General features: G+C 59.3%; 1 protein-coding gene across 1 annotated transcript; it reads left to right on the top strand.

The window, feature by feature from the left end:
* The first annotated feature begins 891 nt into the window (after window positions 1-891).
* LOC306812943 (vasoactive intestinal polypeptide receptor 1-like) lies at window positions 892-11,520 on the top strand. Its single transcript, XM_079327871.1, has 13 exons — window positions 892-1,018; window positions 3,049-3,163; window positions 5,781-5,888; window positions 6,767-6,880; window positions 7,640-7,733; window positions 8,156-8,288; window positions 8,978-9,131; window positions 9,577-9,637; window positions 9,876-9,942; window positions 10,069-10,160; window positions 10,352-10,481; window positions 10,743-10,784; window positions 10,955-11,520. The coding sequence occupies exons 1-13, from the start codon at window positions 899-901 to the stop codon at window positions 11,045-11,047; spliced, it is 1,323 nt and encodes a 440-aa protein (XP_079183997.1). The 5' UTR covers window positions 892-898; the 3' UTR covers window positions 11,048-11,520.
* Window positions 11,521-15,743: the final 4,223 nt, after the last annotated feature.

Here is a 15,743-nt window from a genome sequence, read left to right as displayed (position 1 = left end):
GCAGGATGGGGCCAGGGGACAGGGCAGGGACAGCACCGCCGGTCACCCTGGGCTGGGGGGAGCACCCCTGTCCCCCCTCGGCACCCCCGCCCCATCCCGCTGCGCCCCCCCCTTCCCACAGCCTTCCTCCAGCCCGGGAAGGGCTCGGTGTCCCCGCTCTGCAGCCCCTGGGACCGGCTGGGGGTGCTGGGAGGCAGCACCAGCCTGGGGGTCCCTCCCGAGCCGCTCCATCCAAGCGCAGGGAGAGCTCGCTCCGTGCGAGGGCAGGGGGAGCGGGGGAGGAGCTGCGGAGCCCTAGCGGGGACAGCCGGGCTGGAGAGACACAGCCAGCGGCGCGGGGACAGCCACGGGGAGAGGGGACAGCTACAGCGACAGGGACAGGGGAGAGGGGACAGCGACAGGGACAGGGGAGAGGGGACAGCGACAGGGACAGAAACGGGGAGAGGGGACAGCGACAGGGACAGGGACAGGGACAGGGACAGGGACAGGGACAGGGACAGGGACAGGGACAGGGGAGAGGGGACAGCCACGGGGAGAGGGGACAGCGACAGCGACAGGGGCAGGGGAGAGGGGACAGCGACAGGGACAGGGACAGGGGAGAGGGGACAGCCACGGGGAGAGGGGACAGCCACGGAGAGAGGGGACAGCGACAAGGACAGAAACGGGGAGAGGGGACAGCCACGGGGAGAGGGGACAGCGACAGGCGAGAGGGACAGGGGAAAGGGGACAGCAACAGGGGAGAGGGGCAGGGACAGGGACAGGGACAGCGGGGGGACACGGGCAGGGGCAGGGGACACCCTGCGGCACCGAGACCCGCGACAAGGAAGGGTCCTGGGGGACACGGGGCAGGACAGGGCTGGGAAGGGCAGAGGGGAGAGACAGGAAGGAGCCCCGGGTCATGAAGGAGGAGCTGGGCTGTTCCCAACCCCTCGGGGACTCACTGGGGGTCCCTGGGGGACCTTGGCAGCCGCCCCGGCCCCGCTCGTTGCTGCTCCTGCTGCTCCTCCCCACGCTTCAGGTGAGTGGCCCTGGGGACAACGCGGGGACAGGGTGGGGGGCAGGGGCGGTCCCCCCATGGCAGCCAAGGCTGGGAGCACCGAAGGATCCTCCTGCTCAGGGTGCGGGCTGCCCCTCCCCTCCCATCCCATCCCATCCCATCCCATCCCATCCCATCCCATCCCATCCCATCCCATCCCATCCCATCCCATCCCATCCCATCCCATCCCATCCCCATCTGTTGTGCTCCCGACCCAGAGGATGCTCTACAATGTCCCTTTTGGGACTTTCCCAGAGCTCCTGGGGACAATGTAGTGACAAGGGGACCCCGCGGGACAGGGCAGCGCTCAGGGCCCCCCCCTGGTCCCAGGTCCCACAGGTTCGAGTCCCAGGGATGATCCCTGGGAAACGGATCCTCCATCCCACATCAGCCAGCATCCTGCATCCCTTGGAGGGACCCTGAACTCCCTGGGCAGCATCCACAGGCACCAGGATTGGGATGGCTGAGGGGTACAGGGGACAAGGACAACTGTGGGAATGGCAGAGCCATGGGAATGGGGGGACATGGGGGGAATGTGCTGCCAGAGGGAGTGAACTGGTCAGGCTGCTCTGGGGAAAAGGAAAAGGGAGAGGAAGAGGAAAAGGAAAAGGAAGCTGGGCTGTGGGAGCACTGGAAGCTTGGAGGGTTTTAGAGCCTGGTAGCATCAGGTTCCTTCCAGGGGGAAACTGAGGCAGAGCTGAATTCCCTGCTCTGCAGGGAGCTCGGAAGGGAATCCACATATTTGCTATTCCTGCTCCAGCATCCTGGCCCTGCTGCCATAAATAACAAACCAAACCCAGCAGCCCTGCAGCTAAAACGGGGTAAGAGAAACCCCTCTGGCCCATCCATGTCTTCCATCACTGGCAGGATGGAGGAGGAGAATTCCTGTGCCTTTCTGGTGCTGTGCTCAGAGCCATCCCCAAAATGCATTTTCTAGGCTGCAAATTCCATTGAAATCTTGTGTTCAGCAGGAAAAGGAAACAAAATCTCCTGGAGGAGGCAAAGGAACCCTGAAGAGTGGCTGCATGGCCAGGACAGAGCAGGGCAGGGCTCAGCCAAGGGATACTCCAATGTCCCACACTTCCCTCTGTTGGGAAGGTCACAGGTCCACCCTCATCCCTCTTTTCTCCAGCTTGTACATGCCTGGCCCCTCGGCTGAAACAATCAGCAACCCAGTCCTGGGTCTTGGCCCCAGACCCCTGTCCCAGACAGCCCTGAACCCAGGGATGCTTGGAAATGGGCAGAGATACGTGGGAGTGGGCATGGATGGAGGCTTGACAATGGCCAGGGATGCTTGGGAATAGGCACAGACACTTGGGAATGGGTGTTGAATGGGTGTTTGGGTGTTTGGGAATGGGTGTTTGGGAATGTGTTTTTGCTTAGGAATGGGTGTTTGGGAATGGGTGTTTGGGAATGGATGTTTGTTTGGGAATGGGTGTTTGGGAATGGGTGTTTGGGAATGGGTGTTTGCTTGGGAATGGGTGTTTGGGAGTGGGTGTTTGGGAGTGGGTGTTTGGGAATGGGTGTTTGTTTGGGAATGGGTGTTTGGGAATGGGTGTTTGCTTGGGAATGGGTGTTTGGGAACGGGTGTTTGGGTGTTTGGGAGTGGGTGTTTGGGAGTGGGTGTTTGGGAGTGGGTGTTTGGGAATGGACAGGCAAAGGTCCTGCTCTCAGTTCAGCCTCAGCCACCTGGATCTCCATCTGGGAGTTGAGGAATCAGTTCCCAAAGCAAGGATTCCCAGATAATCCAATCCCTGCACACTGAACCACCACAGCTCTCACATTTTTGGGATCTGGACATTCTCCCTGGTGTTCCATCACCTCTGCTGGCAAATCCCAGAGCTGGGGGTGTGGGGTTTGCTGTGCCCACTGGGACAGCGGGAGGTGTCCGTGCCCATGGCAGGGGGATGGGCTTGGCAGTCCCTTCCATCTCCATGATTCCATTTCCACAAGTGATGACCCCAGTTCCACAGCCCCATGACTGTCCTGGCTGCCCTTGCCCCTCTCCCAAGGTGCGGGGGACTCACCCCGAGTGCTCGGCGGTGCTGCAGCTGCAGCAGCGAGAGGCGGAGTGTCTGCAGAGGATCCGCAGAGAGAGCCAGAGCCCCGCCCTGCCTGGGCAGCAGGGTGAGCCCGAGCCCGGAGCAGCTCCCTGGGAGCAGCGGGAGCTCCTCAGGGTCCCTGCAGGGGATGCGGGGCACGCGTGGATGTGGGAAAGGGATTTCAGGGGAATGGAGAGCAGCACCAAGGCACAGGTCAAGGGGAATCCCTGGAGAGAGATGGGATAGAGGGGATTGAGGGACACAAACAACAGTGGGAACTCACTCCTGGTGGGTTTAGAGAATCCTGGAATGGTTGGGATTGGAAGGGACCTTAAACCCACCCAGTGCCACCCCTGCCATGGCAGGGACACCTCCCACTGTCCCAGCTGCTCCAGCCCTGTCCAGCCTTGGACACTGCCAGGGATCCAGGGGCAGGAGCTGCTCTGGGAATTCCACCCCAGCCCTGCCCACCCTCCCAGGAACAATTCCTGCCCAATATCCCACCCAGCCCTGCCCTGGGCAGTGGGAGCCATTCCCTGTGTCCTGTCCCTCCATTCCTGTCCCCAGCCCCTCTCCAACTCTCCTGGAGCCCCTTTAGGCTCTGGAGGGGCTCTGAGGTTTCTCCAGAGCCTTCTCACCCCCCCAGAGAAGGATTAATGGATTATGACAGTGCTGGATTGGCCAGGCAGAGCCCCCTTGATTCACCCATGCCAGGGCTGTGGCCACCAGCACCAGGGTCACTCTATGGTGCCACCATCTCACATCTGCTCCCCTTCCTAATTCAGTAAGTTTTACTGCCAAACATTTTTTGAGCAACTCAATTTTCCCATATCTGGGATTTTAAACAAATTAACTGCTTGAAAAACCAATTTTCAAGTGCTGCTTTTGGACATCCTTTTTTTAAAAAATTGCATCTCAATTTCATCCAAAAGTGGAATGGCCCAAATCCTGAGCAAAAATTGTCGCCTGGAGAATAAGGAATGTGTCATTCCAAGGGTTTCATCTCATAGCAGTGGAAAAATTAAGCAATAAATGCATATGAAGGTGCATAATTGCTTAAGTAACTCTGCAGAGATGTCATTTATCCTTCAGCTTAGCAGGGAAAAGCCAAATTGATTGGAAAAGGTGCATTTTGCAACCTGAATTGTGCCAGCCACAGGGAAGGAATCTCATTCCAGGAAAATATCTGAGAAGCAGGAATGCATAATTAAAATCTGGATTTAATCCTGGGGCTCCTGCTGCCCCTGTCCACCTGAGCTGCATTCATCCCTTTCCCTGTTTGCACCAGCATGAGGAGGGTGACTCAAGGGCAGCTCAGATCCCATGGCAGGGTGGGAGGGCCCTGGGATCTCCTTATTCCTGCCCAATATTCCCCCCAGCCCTGCCCTGGGCACTGGGAGCCATTCCCTGTGTCTGTCCCTCCATCCCTTGTCCCCAGTCCCTCTCCAGCTCTCCTGGAGCCCCTCCAGGCCCTGCCACGGGCTCTGAGCTCTCCCTGCAGCTTCTCCAGGTGAGCACCCCCAGCTCTCCCAGCCTTTCCTCATGACAGAACTCTTCCATTCCCTGCACCATTCTCATGGCATCCTCTGCACTATGGGGGCTACAAATTCCAGAGGAGGCCCTGGAGATGCTCCAAAGGCTCCTCTGGAGCCAGGCTGGGAGAGCTGGGGGTGTTCACTGAAGAGAAGGATCCAGGGAGAGCTCAGAGCCTCTGCCAGGGCCTGAAGGGGCTGCAGGAGAGCTGGAGAGGGACTGGGGACAGGGATGGAGGGACAGGACACAGGGAATGGCTCCCACTGCCCAGGGCAGGGCTGGGTGGGATATTGGTCAGGAATTGTTCCTGGCAGGGTGGGCAGGAGCTGGAATAGAATTCCCAGAGCAGCAGTCCCTGGATCCCTGGCAGTGCCCCAGGCCAGGTTGGACAGGGATGGAACAGCTGGGACAGTGGGAGGTGTCCCTGCCATGGCAGGAGTGGCACTGGAGGGGCTTTTATGTCCCAACCCAAACCATTCCAGGATTCTCTGCTTCCATGACCCCAAGAAATGGAGTGAGTGCTCTCAGTGATGATCCCAGTTCTGTGCTCACTCCCCTGATCATCCAGAGCAGAAATCCAGCCCCACTCTGGCATTGTGGATGCAAATCCCTCCCTGCCTGGACTGACAGCCCCAGGCTGAAATCAGAGGAAACTCATCAGACTCCAATTCCACATTTCCTGGCTGGAATGGACGTGGCTCAGGTGAATCGTGGATCTGCAAGGTTAATGATGGAGCAGTGCTGGTGCAGGAGCTGGAATGGGATGTCCTTCCTCAGAATTTCTCGAGGCCCTGAGCCTGCCCAGCTGTGCTCATTCCCAAGAACATTGCAGAATGATTTAAACAGGAATTCATTGCTGGATAGGGAAACAAAAGTTGTTTAAACTGATCCCTCACAGCAAGCTTTGCATGACTTCCTCCTGTCCTTGGGGACAATCCCGAGCTGAGCCTCCAGGTGCAAAAATCCAGCATAAATCTGGGTTATTTTAGGAACCACGGGTAAATGCCAGCCCAGGGTATCCCACAGGGAATGTCTGGTGCAGTCCCAGGAACTCGCAGGTCCCAGAGGATGTTCAGGAGCAGAGCCAGGATGCTCCCGGTTCCTGGGGCCCGGGTCGGGGGCATCCCGCACGTCCCCTCCTGGTGTCACCGCTGTCTCCTCCTCCCCAGGCTGCCCCACGGACTGGGACGGGCTCAGCTGCTGGCCCGCCCTGCCCCTCGGCCAGTCCCGAGCTGTCGCCTGTCGCGACATCCTAAACGTCTTCAAGAAATCCGAAGGTCTGAACCCAGAGGGGATTGCTCATCCCGTGGGACCCACCTACCCCCCAGGGACCCCTGTGCCCCCCAGCCCTTCCCCCTGCCCCCCAGGGACCCCCTGCCCCCCAGGGACCCCCGTGCCCCCAGCCCTTCCCCCTGCCCCATGTCCTTGGTGCGTTGCAGCTCGAGCAGGGGACAGGAAAAGCAGAGATCGGGGAGCTGCCACAGCAGGACCCAAATCCTTCATCCCTCTGTGGGTGGAGCCCTTGGGCACCTCATCCTCCCTCCTGGTGACACCAGGACAGTCCCCTCGCTGCTCGGTGCCCTCCTCTCCCCCACGTTTCCCCCAGTGCCCCCAGGCTGTCTCCATCCTTCCTGGAGGGCTGGGATGGAGAGCTCCCACCGGAGCATTCCAGCATTTCTGCAGTGCTGAGCTCTTCCTCAGATAGGAGCAATTTGGGAAATTGGGGAAATGTTTGCTTTGGGCCACCCAACATGGGCAATGTTTTCTATGGGGCAGGAACAGGAGAGTCTCGATGGAGCCCTCATGGGATGAATGAGCACTTTCATAGTCTTCATTCCTAATTCCCTTCCTCTGGAGGGAGCTGTGCTGGTTTTCACATCCTGCCCAACGTTTTCCTGGCAGCTCCAGGCATGGGGCCAGAGGGGAGGATGGGATCCAGAAGGGGTGGGGTAACAATGGGGTCTGGGAGGGAGTGATGGGGCCTGGGAGAGAAGGGGCAGTGATGGGGCCCAGCAGGAGCAATGGGATCAGGGGGGATGGCACAGCCAGGCCATCAGGCCACACTGCTGTCCCTGGCTGTTCCAGGCTGGGCATTTTGGGGGTGACATCAGGGGTGACACCCATGGCTCCCCTGAGGTCCCTCCTTGTCATGCAGGGCTGATCCAGAGGAACTGCACTGAGTGGGGCTGGAGCCTCCCCAGCCCCCCCTACCACAGCTCCTGCCAGCTGGAGACCCTCAGCAGCAACAACGACACTGAGGCCAAGGCACGTGGGACCCCTGGGTACTGGGGAGCTGTCCCATGTCCCATGTCCCATGTCCCATGTCCCATGTCCCATGTCCCATGTCATATATCCCATGTCCCAAATCCCATGTCCCATGTCCCATTTCCCATGTCCCATTTCCCATGTCCCGTGTCCCATGTCCTGTGTCCCGTGTCCGTGTCCCATGTCTCGTGTCCCATATCCCATGTCCCATGTCCTGTGCCCCATTTCCCATGTCCCGTGTCCCATTTCCCATGTCCCATTTCCCATTTCCCATGTCCCATGTCCCATATCCTGTGTCCCATGTCCATAAGTCCCGTGTCCCGTGTCCCATGTCTCGTGTCCCATGTCCTGTCTCCCATGTCCATATGTCCCGTGTCCCATGTCTCATGCCCCATTTCCCATATCCCATGTCCTATGTCCCATGTCCCATGTCCCATGTCCCATATCCCATGTCCCATGTCCCATGTCCATATGTCCCCTATCCCATGTCCCATATCCCATGTCCCATGTCCCCTATCCCATGTCCTATGTCTCATGTCCCCTATCCCATGTCCATATGTCCCCTATCCCATGTCCCATGTCCCATGTTCTCATGTCTCGTGTCCCATGTCCCGTGTCCCCCTTCCCCACACTGCCCACAGAACCATGGAGGTGCTCCGGGGCTTTTCCCATCCTTGGAGGGGAGGGGCTGTCCCTGCTTTCCCACACCAGCACTGCCCAGTCTGTGTCCCCTCACCCTGCTGGTGCTGTCCCTTCCAGAGAGGTCGTTTTGTCACCATGAAGGTGCTCTACACCTGTGGCTACTCCACGTCACTGGCAGCGCTGCTCCTGGCCATTGGCATCTTCTCCTGCTTCAGGTAGGGCTGGGAGCTGCTCCAGCCCCCTGGGCTGCAGGGACATGGGATAAATCCCAGCAGGGATGGCTTCCTTTGGCCTGTCCCCTCCTGCAGCAGCCAGGACCCATCCCTGCCACCAGGAAAACTGGGAAGACAGGAGAGGAATGCAGTGCTGTCCTTCCCTGGTGGCCCTCTCAAGTTCTGGTTTTGCAGATCTCCCTGTACTGCAGATTTGGGCTCTCCAGAGTTTTCTGGGATGTTCCCTTGTCCATGAGCAGCCTCAAGCACAGCCCAACCCTGCTCTGCCTGATTTTAGAGCAGGAAAGCTTCTCCAAGTCTTTGTAACCATCAGTGATCCATGGGCTGGGCTCCAGCCAGGGAAGGAGACAGCAGAGCACCTTCTCTGCCCCTGTTTGGGCCCAGCCCATCTCTCCCTCCTGCAGGAAGCTGCACTGCACCAGGAATTCCATCCACATCCATTTCTTCACCTCCTTCATCCTGCGGGGCAGCGCAGTGTTCATCAAGGACAGCGTCCTCTTCTCAGATGAGTCCATCGACCACTGCACCATGTCCACAGTAAATCCCAAATCCCAGGCTGGGAAGGGGCAGGGACAGCAACAGGGCTCATTGGGAAGAGCTTGGTGGGACCCAGGGTGGGTTTGTCACTGCAAAGAGGAGAGAGAGAGAGGCTGTGAGATGGAGGAAATTCTGTCGTGGGTGGCCTTGGGGAGGTTCAGCATTTCTGCGTTTCCCTCTGTGCAGGGAACAAGTTCTGTCCTCAAAACTGTCACTGGCCTTGGCTGAGTGTCCCCAGTGGTGTCCCCAGTGGGACTAAAGTGGGCACAGCCCCACCAGCACCAGATACTGCTCAGATTTGAGGTTTTCAATGAAAACAGGAACCCCTGAGTGAAGATAGAACACTGAGAACACCATGAACACAACCACAGAGTTTTTAAAGGTCCTACAAAACCAGCCTGTGGTCACCTCATAGAGCAGAACCTGGTGCAGGTGATGTGATGGACTGGGGCAGGGGCCCTGGGGCTGCACTGAAGGGTCATCACAGGAGTCCTCAAGAGGTTGGATGGGGAGGGTGACAACCCCCTGTGCCCCCAGGACAGGGTGTGATGCACCCTGAGCTGGGATGTGACAACCTCTTGTGCCCCCAGGACAGGGTCTGATGCACCCTGAACTGGGATGCAATAACCTCTTGTGCACCCAGGACACTGGGGCCGTGCACCCTGAGCTGTCTCCCTCCTCCCTGGCAGGTGACCTGCAAAGCAGCCATTGCCTTCTTCCAGTACTCAGTGCTGGCCAACTTCTACTGGCTGCTGGTGGAAGGGCTGTACCTGCAGACACTGCTGCTGCTCACCTTCACCTGCGACAGGAGCTACACCTGGGGCTACATCCTCGTGGGCTGGGGTGAGCCTGGGGATATCCCAGACAGCCACGGGCAGGAACCACCTGGGAATGGCCTGACCTGAGACCCACCTGGCCAGAGGTGCCCAGGGCTGCTCCCAGCATGTCCCCACCCCAACATCTCCTTCAGGGCACCCACTTGCTCCTGCCAGAGCCCAGAGCTGCTGGGGAAGCTGGCCTGATCCAGGACCGGTCCTCCCTTCCCACACCCACCCAGGTGCCTGGGTGTGATGTCAGAGCAGGGGGGCAGGAGTGTGGCCAGGAGGTGACACAGGCACAGCACCATCAGTGGGCTCCGTTTCCTTCTCCTGGAGAGAAGGATGTGTCACCTTCCTGCCACATCCAGAACTGAGCTCGACGTGTTTCTGGGGACAAGGCACAGAGAGGTGGCACAGCGGCTCCCCAGAGCACTGGAGGGACCATCCCTGTGAGTGTCCTGTCCTTGCAGGTGTGCCCATGGTCACAGTCGGGGTGTGGGTGCTCACCAGGCTACACTACGATGACCACGGGTAAGAGCAGCTGCCCCTTGGCCTTCTCCAGGCCACCTCAGCCACAAGTCCTGGGAAATGAACCTTTGCCATGGGATGCTCAGGAGGGGAGGATTGGGCAAGCACTTCACAGTTTCCTGATGGGTCCTATGGCAAGAGGAGTGCAAAGGGGTCAGGGGGCTGGCCAGAGAAATGGCACGGGGACAGCTGGGCCACAAGGGTGCCAGTGGGTGCCAGAGCCACCTCTCCTGTCTCATAGGTGCTGGGATGACTACTCCAGCCTGTACTGGTGGGTGATCAAGGCTCCCATCCTCCTGGCCATATTTGTGAGTGTGTTCCCTGAGAGTCCCACCCCAGAGCCAGGACTCTGTTCCCAAGAGTCCCACCCTGCCACATGGCCAGGGCACCCAGCCAGGGCCATGCAGAGCCTCACAGGTGCCTTCCCGGACCAGGTGAACTTCCTCATCTTCCTCAACGTCACCAGGATGTTGGCACAGAAGATCTGGTGCCCAGAGCTCAGCCAAACCCACAGGCAGCAGTACATGTAAGTGTGTGCTGAGCCCACCCCGGGTCTGGGCTCCCAGGGCACAGGGACCTCCTTGGGGGAGCACAGAGAACAGTCCTGGAGCCTCCAAGGCCTGCCTTTCACAGAGAGCCTCCTTGGGGTAAAGAGCAGGATTTTGGGGAGGTCTCATGGGGCAGTGGGAGCAGTCAGAGCCCTCTGTCTCCCCACAGGAGGCTGACCAAATCCACGCTGCTGCTGATCCCCCTCTTCGGGGTGCACTACGTGGTGTTCGCGCTCTTCCCTGAGCATGTGGGCGTGGACGCCCGCCTCTACTTCGAGCTGGTCCTCGGCTCCTACCAGGTGAGGTGGGCAGGAAAAGTCCCCATGACCCCACCCCAAATCCCAGCAGGAGCCCCTGGGATGTGGGGCTTTGGCCTCTTTTGGGAGAGGGTGCCCCAAACACCTGGGCAGGGCACAAGGGTTGGCCTGGAGAACCTGGCACTGACTGCTCTGCCCTGGGTGGCTCAGAGGTGTGGGAGGAGGAAAAGGCTGGGAGAAGATGAGCACAGAAGGGTGCAGCCCCTTCCTCTGGCTGAAAATTGCTCTTCCTGTCCACTCCAGGGCTTCCTGGTGGCTCTGCTCTACTGTTTCCTCAATGGGGAGGTGAGTGTGTGTCCCCACCCAACCTGGGCACCACAGCAGGTACAGGGACACCCTTGGGGTGTCCCAAAGCCACACATGGGACAGTTCTTCCACCCTTGCCCTCCCCAGTCCCCTCCCTTGGGTGCTGCCTGGTGTCCCTGGTGCCAGCACTGCCCGTGGGGTTGGTGCAGGTCCAGGCTGAGATCAGGAGGAGCTGGGGCAAGTGGCAAAGGTCCATGGAGAGCAATGTCTTCAACCTGGCCACCCAGGACTTCACGGCATGAGCAGCACAGCATTCCAGGGGAGTGGTGCTGCTGAGGAGCAGCTCCATGGCTGCACTCCCAGAAAGACCCAACCCCCTGATTTTGGAGGTTCTGGGTCCAACACCCTCAGAGGATGGTGGGAACCATCATGGGAGAGGCTCTGCCTGCTCAGGGCTGGTGGATTTTGTACCCTGTGGTGGCACCTCCCCTCCCACCAGAGCTCTCAGTGCTTTGGGGCAAAGTTTCAGGTGAAGGGGAGGGATGTTCTCCACTTTTCTGCCTGAAACTGAGAAGGAAACACAAAAATCCTTTGCCAAAGCACAGCTGGTGGTTGTTTGCATGGAAGGAAAATGAGTGGTACCAATACTGAAGGGATTCACTGATGGGTATTTCTCCCCTTCCTTGGTTTACAAAATCATTTCCTTCCTGGGAAGATTCCTCAGCACAGCCAGGAGCCTCCCTGGGGATGGAGGAAGGACACAGAGAAAAGCAAAACCCCACAGCTCTACCAGAGACCCCCAGTGGCCTCAGGACCCAGTTCCTCCCCAATTCCCAAAATGCTTCCCTTTCTCCTGTGCCAGTTGATTGAACTGGAGATGTTCCCTTGCCAGGAGAGCACTCCCAGCCCTTTGCACTGAGGAATGGGGCTCACCAGGTTTCCCTGGGGGTTCTTTTTCCAGGGATAGGAAGGGTTTTGGCAATAAAATCTCATTCTCAAGTCCAGCCTTGCTTTTCAGAGGGTTGGTTTGTTCCATAAACCTGGAGAATTTGGGACTGGGGGTGCTGCAGGATGAAATTCCTGCCCATGATGGAATGCCTGGAAATACCTCCCAGGCAATCTCTGCTTTTCCCCTGCCTGGTGAAGCTCACAGAGAGGAGATGGAGGAAGCTGAGGAAAAGCTCAAGCTGGAGGCACCACGAGCTGTCCCAGAGATCCAGGAGTGATCTGTCCCCTCTGCAGCACCCCACAGCCTGTTCCACCTCCATGAACATCCTTCATCCTCCCAGACTGAGCTCCTGCCCTGACAAAGGATGCCTCCAGGAGTGAGAAGCCCCAAATACCCTTTTGCCAAACTACCCTGGCCTCTCCCATGCTCCTGAGTCCAGACCCACCCGATCCCAGCCTCGCTTCTCACTCTGCTTGGGTTGTCATTTCTCTGTGGTGCCACATGTCCTTCCCTAAATAAATCCCACTTGCTGGACCCTGTCCAGCCCTGTAGGATCTCCAGAGATCCAGTCTGCGAGGGCACTGAGAGGCAAACAGCCCCAGAGCTGATTTGAGGTGAGATGAGAGATGTTCCATTAAAACCCCCCCCGAGCCAGCACATCCTGAATCATCAGGAACCCTCCAGAGGAGCTCGGAGGCTGCCAAATAAATCCCTGTCTGCAGCCAGGAAGGGACCAGAGCTGAATAGAATCCCTCTCCATCATTAGTGAGGATGGAATGAATGGCAGGGATGAGACAGCAGCAGATGGAGCCAGGACTGGGAATGATCACTGGCAACATATTTTCCATAAACTCTGAAAAACTCTGGATTTGCACCTATCTCCAGCTGTAAATGGGTTTTCAGTGTGATAAATGACCCCAAATGACCCTGTGGGGTTTGCTGGGCTTTGAGCCCCATGGGCTCCATGCAGGACAGGAGCCCAGTGTGGGTCTGGGAGGGGATGGGGAATTGCCCTCAACCTGCATGAAACGTTTTCCAAAGGCTCCCAGCATGGACCACACCCTGCAGCTGCAAAAGATAATGAAAAGGGATCTTAAAGTGTTTAAAGAGACCTTAAAGGTCATGGGCAGGGACATCTTTCACTGTTCAGGTTGCTCCAAGCCCCAGTGTCCAAGCTGGCCTTGGGCACTGCCAGGGATCAGGGGCAGCCCCAGCTGCTCTGGGCACCCTGTGCTAGGGCCCCCTGCCCTCATAGGGAGGAATTTCTTCCAAAGATCCTCATGATCTTGGAGGATTTTTCCAACCTGAACGATCCCGGGTCTGTGTTCGGGAAGGCTGACCCCAGGCAGAGCAGGATCAGGTTTCCTTCACCCCTTCTCCAGCACGGCTGGAGTGCCACAACCTGGCATCCTCCTCACCCCTGTCCCCAGGTCTGTGCGTCCTCTCAGGGCCAGGAGCGCCTGGAGCCGGAGGGTGGCACTGCGGCCCCTCCGCAGAGCCGCGGAGGCAGCGCTGGAGCGCGGGGCACAGCGAGGACATCCCGGGGTGACAGCGGCCACGGACAGTGGGGCACAGCGGGGACACCCCGGGGTGACAGCGGCCACGGACAGCGGGGCACAGCGGGGACACCCCGGGGTGACAGCAGCCACGGACAGTGGGGCATAGCGGGGACACCCCGGGGTGACAGCGGCCACGGACAGCGGGGCACAGCGGGGACACCCCGGGGTGACAGCGGCCACGGACAGCGGGGACATCCCCGGGTGACAGCGGCCACCGAGCCCGGCTCCCAGAGTCCCAGCGAGTGACACTGCTCTGGGCGCTCGGGAAGAGCTGGGGCAGCCCGGCAGCTCCGGCCACGAGCGGGTTAATCCCGGTGGGAAGGGGACCAGCGCTGAGGGCTGGCAGTGCAGTGCCTGGTGCTGCTCCCCGTGCCCCGTTCCCCATCCCCCGGAGCTGCCTGGGCGCACAGGGTGCCAGCTGTGGCTGCCCCTGGGTCCCTGGCAGTGTCCCAGCCCAGGATGGACAGGGCTGGGAGCAGCTGGGACAGTGGGAGGTGTCCCTGCCATGGCAGGGGTGGCACTGGATGATCTTTTATGTCCCTTTCAACCCAAACCATTCCCTGACTCTGTGATCTTGTGGTGGAACCAGCACCACAAGCCAGGGCACCTCAAATACCCCAGGGTCCCTGAGGCCAAGCATGGCCCTAATTCCGCCCTGGAAACACAAGGAGACATTTTCCCCACCCAGATCTGTGCTGTCAGTCAGCTCCTCTGGATGCCCCAAGCTCCCTATTGGGATTGGAATAGGGATTATTGGGATAGGAATCCCAATTCCTATTGGGATTTACTTGGTTTTGCAGACAGAACTGTGCCCCTGTGTCTGCTGGGGACCCTCAGTGTTCTCATATCCCACAGGGCAGGAGACACATCCCAGGATTCCCAGCCTCACTCCAGGCCTGCTCTTGGTCTGAGAGAAGCAAAAATGGACCTGTGCAGCTTGGAAAGTGTTCCTGTGGTGATAAGGCTGGGCTTGGGGCAGCTGCTGGGAGCCAACAAACATCCTCTGAATTTCCTGCTGTGACCAACAGAGCAAGTGGAAAGTCCCCACAGCCACAGCAGGAGGGTGTCCCTGTCCCTGTCCCTGTACCCCTGTCCCCGTCCCTGCCCCTGTCCCCTTTCCCTGTCCCTGTCCCTGTCTCTGCCACTGCTGTGCCCTCCAGCCAAACCCACTGACCCTGGGATGCCCAGGGAATGCTCCCTGCCCCTAGGACCTGATCTGGGCTCTTCCCTCTCTCCTTGCCTCGGCTTTATCCCCTCTGAGCCTGTTCAGGGCTCCAAGCCAGTCAGAAGAGCCCTGGTTTTTAATTGGAGAGATCCAAGTTATGCCTTTGGCATCCCCTGCATGGAGCTCATCCTGCACCAGTTCTCCCTGGAGAGTGAAATGCCTCCTGCTCTCCCTTATTCCCAGAGCCTCACATAGGAAAGGAAAACCATGGAGTCAGAAGCAGAATCAATCCAGGGAACTTCCCATCCCAGCTCCCTGGAGTCAGGGCTGCAGGTCTGGCCATGGATGTGTTGATTTTGGAGGATGCTGGAGAGGACAGGAGTGAGGGGCTGAGCAGGGAAGGGAAGGGGATTCTCATGGGATTCCAGGCTGGGAAACGCAGGGGCTGAAGCTCCACTGAAGCCACCTCAACCCTGGGAAGTTTCTCCAGGATGTTTTAGGACTGGAAAAGCAGAAATTATTCACAGGAGCAGTGGTTTTGGGCAGGTGATGAATCCCTCTGGTCCAGCTGAGTGCTGGGGTGGCTGCTCCACCCCAAAACAGCCCTGAGCACTCCAAAGGGGTGACCCTGCAAGGTGGGGGCCCCTCCACCCTCTCCTCCTGGCCCTGGGTGCACCCTGAGCACCCCACGAACCCCAGAAAAGCTGGGCTTGGCAGGAACACCCAAAGGCCCCGTCAGGAAGTGCAAAAGGGGGGACATCCACACAGCAAATCCCCCTTGCTGTGTCACCCCGGTTCTGGCTCCTGGGGGTCCCCGTGGGCAGGACAGGGACAGAGCCATTGGATGCTCCTGGGATGTTCTGGTGCAAGAGAGTGGGCAGTGGGGACAAAAAAGTGACAGACACCCCTCGTTTGCCAGCAAGGGGAGGAGCGTGGCTGCTTCTGGCTGCTGAACAATGGGAGTGACACTCCCAAAGAGCCGCGGGCTCGGGGACAGCGCTGACAGCGGCGGTGGCATCGAGTGCCCCCCCACCCCCCCCCCCCCCCCCCGCCCTCGCAGCTGTCCCGCTGCTCTTTCCAGTCGCCTGGCACTGCCGGGGAGGCGCTGGCCGGGGTCACACCCACCTCCCCTGCACCTCCCCGCATCCCATCGGGGGCCCGGAGCCACCTGCACATCTGGGACACACCGCTGTGCCCGGCCAGGGGAGTCCCTGTGGGCAGGAGCCGGGGCTGGGGGCGATAAGGGTGATGGTGGCCATGGGGGCAATGGTGGCCATGGGGGCAATGGGGGCCATGGGGGGCCGTGGGGGCCATAGGGGTGATGG

The sequence above is a fragment of the Erithacus rubecula genome, assembly GCF_903797595.1.
Source record: "Erithacus rubecula genome assembly, chromosome: 27".
Taxonomy (NCBI): Eukaryota; Metazoa; Chordata; class Aves; order Passeriformes; family Muscicapidae; genus Erithacus; species Erithacus rubecula.
This window is presented reverse-complemented; position numbering and strand designations above follow the sequence as displayed.